Below are 9,262 nucleotides of genomic sequence, written 5' to 3' on the forward strand. Positions count from 1 at the left end.
TAAAAATGTAAACATTTTCAAAAACATTTGGTGAATAAATGCCTATGTGTAAATAGAAAAATACCAATTTCTATAAAGGTTGCATCATGTTTTTTTTGTAAAACTAACATACAAATTATCCACAGTTTGATTTTGTTAAAAACAAAAAAAAAGTACCTTATTTTAGAATGGCAAGAATGGCTTCATTTCTTGAACTAATTTGCTACAATTATATAAAATCAGACCATTTCATCATCAGCAGCAGCTAGTGTTGTTTCTAGTTAAAATTTTTCGACCTTTTTCTCCACTTTGTGGAAAATATTTCAAAAACAGTATTGGTTTCAAAGAAAACTTTTTAATTTAGAAGAAAAAGTCGTTGAGGAACTTGGAATATTTTTAGTCTTTTGGCAGTTTTTGATGCATCTTTTGAGCGAATTTTAATAATCCAGTTTACATAATATTTTTAATGTACCAATCTCATTAACTTCTTGGCAACAAAAAAGTCCTTTGTACCAAAAAATTTAAATTAAACAAAACTGGTTTAAACGGTGTAATTTAAAATCCTTTTGTTTAAAAATGTTTCTCTAGTTTTCTGCTTTTGTCATCACAGAACTGATTTTCAATGCATGAATTTAGAGGACAAAGCTCGCTCCAAGGTGTAGGGTTTCCCACATGCCACTGACCTGTAACATGAAGGCATGGCGGCTTGCATTTTTCTTTACATGTGTCCCAGCTCCCACACAGCTGATTGAAAGGGCTTAATTGACTCCTGGGAAGGTCATGTGTTTCTGTAGAGGGCTGCTAATGAATCATTCATTTGATTCAGGTGTGTCAAACATGAGAAGTGATGCTGCTTTCTATTGCTCTTAATGAAGGCTAAGCTTTGACTAAGAAATACAAATTTCCCGCAGCCCCAGTAATACAAGGTTGAATTCTTTTTTGATTTAGCATTGAATTTGACACCTAGGGACAGTCTTGTGTGTTTTGTCTAGTCATTGTTTTAATACCAGGAGTTAATTACAGCCTGAAAACGGTACTTTCTTCTTATACTTCAATGCCAATGTATGTAGATTGTAGAAAGGTACTTAAGAGATGTCTAGCACTTTTGGGTTCTCTACTTGAACACATTTTAATTTAAAATTACAAACTTTCTCAGCCTACATGTTGTTTGGGGATGTTTTGTATTCATTCTGAACATCTCAATATATTACTCTCAAACTTCTTTTTCAGTGATTGGGTCCATCTGTAACCTCAAACTGGCTCAATATTGTAATGTAGGACCATATTACAGGTGTACCAGTATTTGCTTAAAATGCAAATCTGACTTCAGATCTAGCTAAGCATAGATTTCAAGTTTTCTAGAAAATAAAATGAATTAAACCACCGCCAGTGTTTGATTTTGGCAAAAATCAAAAATACTGATGGGTTAAGTTATGACATGGAAAATCAAAACATAAGACATTTCACATCAATATAAATTAATGCAGAGTCCTTTGTTGAGCATTATTAGATTTGTGGCCTCTTATATTTAACCTCGAGTTGTACTGCAGAGACAGTTGTTTCTCAACAACAAAAGATTAATCAGGCTTGAAAATATAATAAAGGAATAACGATGATTATTCCCCATCCCAGTTATTATATTCTATGGCATAAATTAAATGAACAGAAGCCTCCAAAAAGTTTGGACAATGATATTCACAGGAAGCGAATGTAGCCGAGAGGCAGTTCCTACTCTCATTGCTCTGTGGATGTATGATAAGAATAATTCTTTTACTTCTCGTTCAATTACTATTTCTCATAAAATACACTACTAAAATCAGTAGAATATAGATTACAGTCTTTTGGTAGTCCAGTAAAAGTTGAACAGTTACAACCATACCATATTTGGCTGGATAAATCATCTCATATCTTTTGGTATTCAATATTCATGGTTTCATATTGCATGTAAATTGCGACTCCATCTTTATTGCTTGCTATTCTTCAATAACATTTGCCCACCAATGCACTGTGTGACTTTCACATATATTTAGAGAACAGCATGAGCATTTTAATTTTTAAGCCTGCTATTTCTGTGTCCTCTATCAAACAGGTGCAAACTGCATCTGGGTCAAAAGCTTTGTTTGCCTTTACCACCGACCCATCTCATCATGTTGTTTGTGACTGGATGCCCATTTACTTGTTGCTATAGCGACTGGCATATTTCAGTGCAGCTTCCCTTAAAGGCCTGGTGGTTAAGCCCTCGGATGTTTGCCATTTAAGAATCTTAATGAGCTTTCTCTTTAACTAATATTAGGCTCACACCCCCCCACCCCCCCCGGACGTCAAGACCGAATGGCATACCGTAAGGGCACACGCGGTACATCTCAGAAATTAAGCCTATAAGGTCAAGCAGATATGAATCCATTGTTCTAAGTCTTGAAGGGAGCATGTATAAATGTCAACATGCATCAGTGTGCCTATAACAAATGTCAATATGCCCAAATCCCTCTCTCATGACATTCCTTGACCACCTCCATTGTTGTGCAATACTAAAAGCTCTTCTTCTCTCTGTCTTGTTTGTTTTCTGCAGGTAGGAATGGACTGGGCTGTGGAATCTCAAAGCTACTGAAGACAATCAAAGAGGGCATTTATCTTTAAGTAATACTAACATATAGAGTAAGATCTATACTTTTTTTTTTCCCTTTTTATCCCCATCTCCTACTTTTTTGTTAGTATTGTAAGTTTGGCTCCAAACCCTTAAACTGGAAGCTATATTGAATTATTGGCCATTACATTCAAGGACACCTATACAGCAGGACATAACCCCCCGCCCCCCAAGGGAAACCAGTGGTGGTGTTGGGTTTGGTGAGGGGGGTGAGTCAGTCGCCTCTGCAACAGCAGCAGCAAATGAGTTGTTGTTCATGAAGGCAACAACTGAAAACCCTTTATCTAAGAAGACCAACTTCTGTTGGAGGGGAAAAAGGTTCAACATGAAGGACATGTCATTTGTTGATTGCCTCTTCATTGGGTTGGCTATGGCGTCTCTTGCCGTAGCCACTGAGGTGGGACCCGATTGCCCGAAGCTTTGTGTGTGTGAAATTAGACCCTGGTTTTCTCCTACTTCAGTGTACATGGAGGTGCAGACGGTGGACTGTAATGACGTGGGACTCTTTAGTCTGCCAGAAAGATTACCAGTGGGCACACAAGTTCTATTACTGCAAACAAACAATGTTGCCAAGATTGTCAAACCTTTGGATTACTTGGCTAATATCACAGAGATAGACCTATCACAAAACAACCTATCTTCTATCAGTGACATCCATTTGGGAAATCTTTCTCAGCTGGCGTCCCTTCATCTGGAGGAGAACTGGATAGAGGAGTTACCTGAACGATGCCTGTCCGACTTGGTTAACCTGCAGGAGCTCTACCTGAATCACAATCTCATCTCTTCTATTTCCACAATGGCTTTTCAGGGTCTAAGTAACCTGGTGCGTCTTCATCTCAACTCTAACAAGCTGAAGGTTATTAAGAGAGAATGGTTCGAACCCATGCCGAATCTGGAGATCCTAATGATTGGCGAGAACCCGGTTCTCTCCATTTACGACCTGAACTTCAAACCTCTAGGAAACCTCCGCAGTCTTGTTCTTACCAGAATGAATCTGTCTCAGCTACCCGACAATGCACTCACAGGCCTTGATAACTTGGAGAGCATTTCATTTTATGATAATATTTTTCCAGAAGTCCCCCATTCAGCCCTGAAAAATGTTAAAAATCTAAAATTTTTGGATCTAAATAAAAACCCAATATCCCGGATACAAAGAGGAGACTTTGTCGATATGCTGCATCTGAAAGAACTCGGGATTAACAGCATGCCAGAGCTAATTTCCATAGACAGCTTTGCTCTTAATAACCTCCCTGAGTTAACCAAAATCGAAGCCACCAACAATCCTAAACTCTCCTACATCCACCCCAATGCTTTCTACAAACTACCACGACTGGAGACCCTCATGCTAAACGGCAATGCTCTCAGCGCCCTCCACAGGATAACTGTTGAGTCTCTCCCGAATCTCAGAGAAGTCAGCATGCACAGTAACCCTATCCGCTGTGACTGTGTAGTTCGCTGGATGAACATGAACAAAACCAACATTCGCTTCATGGAGCCCGATTCATTGTACTGCGTAGAACCTCCAGAGTACGAGGGTCAACATGTTCGACAGGTGCACTTCAGGGAGATGATGGAAATCTGCCTGCCGCTAATATCCCCTGAAAGTATGCCGGGACACATAAAGGCAGGCAAAGGGAGCTCTGTGTCACTCCACTGTCGGGCATTTGCTGAACCGGAGCCAGATATTTACTGGATTACCCCGTCTGGTACCAGGATCCTGCCGAATTCCATGTCTAACAAATTCTATATGCATCCAGAAGGAACATTCGACATCTACGATGTATCCGAAAATGAAGCAGGTGTTTACACCTGTGTCGCGCACAATCTGGTTGGAGCTGACCTCAAATCTGTTTTGGTAGAGGTGAATGGATATTTTCCTCAACTTGCAAGTGGATCCCTGAATGTTGTGATTAAATCAGTGGGGACAAACTTCATCCTTGTTACCTGGAAAGGTCATCCTGGCTCTTTGGCCCCCAGTATTAAATGGTACACGCTATCTGATCTGAATCATCCCACAACAGCGTTTAGCACCAGGGTTCCTTCGGACATCCAGCTTTACAACCTCTCTCATCTCCACCCTGCCACCCAGTACAAAGTTTGTGTGGATATCCGCAGCATCCACTACGACCATGACACCAAATGCATCAATGTCACCACTAAGGGATTAGAGCTGGCAGCCAAGGACACAGCAAAATGGGATGCGGCACTAATCACTGTCTTTGGAGTGCTCTTGGCAGTGGTTTCATTGGCATGTCTGTTTTTTTATGCGTCTCTGAGGAACCGCTACTTTTATGGGAATATAAGGAGATACGACTCCAAGGCATTGCTTACACCAGTGGAAGCTACTGGGCTGCACTCTTCTTTCTTTACAAAGCTTTGGGATTCGGGTAAGGGTGTGCCGAGCGGAGTGGAAGTTAAAGCCACAGTCATAAATGTATCTGATAATGCCTTTTAAAAAGTCCAGCTGTGGATGGCGTCTCATACTAACTACAGATAATGGACAATGCCATAAGCAGGGGTAGGCGAACTTATGCTTTCAAAAGCATACCTGTGGCTAAAAACCCCAGCTCAAACACACTGGCAAAATTTATAATTATAAATGGGATGAAACACTTAACAGGACTAAATGGCATCCCGCCCGATGCGGTGGCTTTGTGAATCTTACATGGAACCAAGCCGTCGTCAACGGGAAAGGGTCTCTACTGCAAAAACACCAACTCGAGCTCAAATTCACCCAGAAACGCAGGCAGAGAAAAGGAAGCCGAGACGAAGACGGTGGCCAACTCTCTTGTAATTGACTGTTAAATGTGTTCAGAGTCGTGGAACTGTCCGTGTGGTCCCAAGCAATACCGTCTGTGCTTTGTCAAACATCCATAGACGAGTTAGAGAAACAGTAATAACACCTGTCTATTATGGGAAAGGAGATTTAGTAGAGTAGACGAATACCAGTGACTATGGTGTAAGCCTTTTGATGAACTATACCCCATTTTTCTATTTAAAAGATGGATTCTTGTTTTTTTTTTCTTGAAAATATTGTTATATATTCTATTATGTTGATGTAATGACAAATCCTCTGTATGTGAAAAGTTTAAATGGGTTTTAAATTAAGGAGAGGAGCAAACTACTTTTGATTACAGCTTCACATTAAGCTTAATGAAATTCAGCTATGAAATGAGTGTCTAGAGAGAAGATTTGCCAAATGGCTGTTTATGCTTTGTAGTTCTCATTACGACGATGACTGGGAGACAATGCGGATACATTCAACTAAAACTAATATGAGAGGTTGATTAAAACTGAAGTGAGTGATGCGCTGTCTCTTGAAGGAGTGGTTTGCTAAATCCTGGTAAGTGCCTACAACAAGAACTACATGAAGAAAGGAGGAAGAGGAACTGAGGAAATCTGTCAACCACAGCAAAACATGATCATGCCATCATTGCAGAATCAGAAACTATACTCTCAGTATGTTTAGTGGAAATACTTTCTCAGTATTTTTAGCATACATATTTTAAGAAAGCATTTTGTTATTGCTTTGGGTGTAAAGTCAAAAAGCCATTTTTATATTAACTGTATTATATGTGATCAATGGGCACAACAAACTAATCGAGAAAAGCGCTAAGAAAAAATAATAAATGTCATTGTTTCTTTTACAAACAGTTGTCTTTGTCTTTTCGTGTCTAATTATCAGTGGGAACTGGAATAGTGTAAAGCATGTCGTGTCTTCATTTGTAACTTATTACAGCTTAGTATGCAGAAGAAAATATGAAAATAAGCCATGCTATGTCAATTTTCTGACTTGTAAGAAAGTGGTCAGCCCTCATGATCTGTAGGCACCATCCTCCTGGTGAACTTGTAAAGATAAAGGAGGTACATGAAATGGATGGAAGTGGCTAATTTAGAATAGACAGAGGGCGTTAATAATGACATCATGAGTAGGGCAAGGGTGTTAAACGCGGCTTCTTTAACGCCCAACAGTTAAAACAGACAGTGAAGGTCAGTAGACCAAGAAGGTGGCTCATCGACATACTGGGAAGCAATAACAGAACTTGAAGGTGGAGTTTGATAGCCTAATTGCTTGTTTCCTTCAGCTGTACAGCACATGGGGCTGTAGGGATGGCCACCGGCTCTGCAACGGACGCACACTTGGAAGTTTCATCCGAGCAAAATCACCCAGAGGGAGAACAATTGTGCCAAGCTGACATTGTGCCTTACTAAAAATGGGATTGGGAGACAATTGCAGATGACCTCAGATTGTATGTCACAAAGCCACACTGTATGAACCTCCAATTACTTTGAAGTCCTGTCGAGGCTTTCGAAGTACGAACTCTACCCTCCCAGTCAACTCTATTGGCAGCAAAACATTTCGTCCTCTGTTGCTGTCAACTAGGTTCAGCTAGTGCTTATCACAGACATCTGCTCATGAGACTAGATTTTTGTGACAAAATAAAATTTGTCAGTGAGGGTCCAAACAACTCATGTTCATGGATGTGGGCTTTGCAGCAAGACCCTCACCTTGACCGCCAGACGCCTCTTTTGTCTTGTAACTTTTGTGTTACTGTGTTGATTGACTGTTTAAGTTTAGGGAACTGCTTATAACAGGGTTTGCTGAGTTTGTGGTGCCACCATTTATATTTTTTGTGCCTATTTTAGACTTGGAAACGTATACATATCTATTACAAGCTCACATTTTAACAAAAAATGATGGCTTTAATTGACCACTCCTTCCGAGAACTCAACTAGGTGTTATTTCTGTGTGTGTACCAGTGAGCGTATATTGATAACGACCAACAACCAGAAACTACAGGTCCAAGGACTTGAACTGGATGGTCACACTATAACCTTCACAGGAAACAGAAAACACTGCAACAGAGGACCAGAAGTCATTAGTTGCCTCATTAAGTACATGTCCGTCCTTCTAGCTGGTCTGAATATAGACACTGTGCTACAGCTACAACCGTTGTTCATGTTTAGAAAGGGACACTGTGTCCTGTTGACAGAATTGGAATGAGCAAAGCCTGAGCTTTAGGACTCACTTTTTATTTGTCTCGCTGAATTATCCAGCACACAGAACATATCACATGAGAAAGCAAAGCATGATGAATGGCTGTCAGAGGCAGAGTGACACTGTGGATTTATCAAACAGGACCTAACACTCATACATCAGACCAGCCTTCAGCACCGCGGACTCAAGGCTTTTAGAGCCAAGCCATCTGTCAAAGACAAAGGGAGTTAAAATATGACATACTGTGGTTCTCAGGTAACGCTCAGGTCAGAGTCAATCCGACTGCTCTGCAAACAGATGTACAAAACCATATGCACAGAGTGTAATAAGGCTGAGACCAAAACTTTCATGAATATGATCAGGTTTTCATGGGGCAAAAACAAAGTAATTCAAAAGTGAAGGAAGTCAAAGAGAAAAAAAACACACACCCACTCAAATGGATTATTGAAAGTTAATGTATTTTAGTGACTCAGGTCACTAAGTGAAACACTTTATCCACATATATTACACAAAGCCTGATAATTTTAAGCCTTTAAAACATTTAAATTCAGAAAAGTGACTATATTAATGAAAAGCATGTCTGCTTAAACAATTTTTATTCTCAAAAGGTACATTAATCTAACAAGCATTCCTCATTGGAACACATTCTAGTTAATTGAACATGAGCGTATTCAATTGCTTCCAAAATCATCTGACAATTATGAACTTTCCAAGACATGGCCATTCGTCTAAACAGAGACAGAGCATTAATTAGAGAAATAGTTGGTAACTCTAGAGGAGCTGCAGAGAACCACTGCTCATGTCTCAGAGTTGGAGTGCGCTCCAGAAACTGGATGTTTTGGAAGAAATGACAAGTATTGAAAGAAATTCAAAAGTTGTCTAATTTCAAGCTTAAAACAAGCCATGTGGATTTAGTCAGCAAAAAAGTGCCATGGAAGAATTGGAGAACATCAAGATTGTTTTGAAAGTAGCAAGTGGAGGTGGTAAACCAAGATGGAGTGTTTTTGTTTTGCAGGGACATTGGTGAAAGTTGATCAAATGTACTAAATATAGTGCAATGCTGAAACAATATGTCAGCAAGGGAGTTAAGTATTGACTCAGCTGGGCTGCATGTAAATCACTGGCACACTTTCTGTATTTGCAACATGTTAAAAACCACATATTTTCCTTTCACTTTGCAATGATTCACTCACTGATGTATGACAAATACTTTGAAATTTTGCCGTTATTACGTGACGAATGTGATGAACGGCAGACGGGTACAAACAGGCTCTTAGGGAACATTCAAAATTGCTCATTTTTGTGTCGCAGAAACTCAAGAGAAAAAAAGAACTACATTAAATCATCTCAACAACTAAAACTACAGAAGTGTTGCAGCTTCAGATCCCCTCACTGCACGCTCAGAGGAACACAACATGACAGCCAGCAAGGCCACGAAATGACTTCATCAGCCCACATGTTTGTTGTGATTAAAGGAGCTCGTGCACACTTGCCATATTTTTCCTTTTATTATTATTATTATTTTCTTCACAACTGGTGATTTGATTACATACATGACTGAATAAGCCGAGTGTTGTCTCGTTTCTCATCTCCCTCGCTGTCTGTCCCATTCGCACATATTTCCGTGATCTCTTTGTTTT

The 9,262-nt window shown here is 39.8% G+C and overlaps 1 protein-coding gene across 1 annotated transcript; it reads left to right on the top strand.

Annotated features, from left to right (window-relative positions):
* The first annotated feature begins 2,461 nt into the window (after positions 1 to 2,461).
* On the top strand, positions 2,462 to 6,274 carry lrrn3b (leucine rich repeat neuronal 3b). Its single transcript, XM_014973147.2, has one exon. It carries the CDS (start codon positions 2,880 to 2,882, stop codon positions 5,076 to 5,078), a length of 2,199 nt encoding a protein of 732 aa, XP_014828633.2. The 5' UTR covers positions 2,462 to 2,879; the 3' UTR covers positions 5,079 to 6,274.
* The last annotated feature ends 2,988 nt before the right edge of the window (positions 6,275 to 9,262 follow it).

This window comes from Poecilia mexicana, unplaced genomic scaffold (assembly GCF_051168715.1).
Source record: "Poecilia mexicana isolate PSO_F unplaced genomic scaffold, ASM5116871v1 scaffold_23, whole genome shotgun sequence".
Lineage (NCBI taxonomy): Eukaryota > Metazoa > Chordata > Actinopteri > Cyprinodontiformes > Poeciliidae > Poecilia > Poecilia mexicana.

What these genes read in the sequence shown, in the direction of transcription:
- lrrn3b (XM_014973147.2), top strand. Translation starts at nt 2,880, where the DNA reads ATGAAGGCAACAACTGAAAACCCTTTATCTAAGAAGACCAACTTCTGT.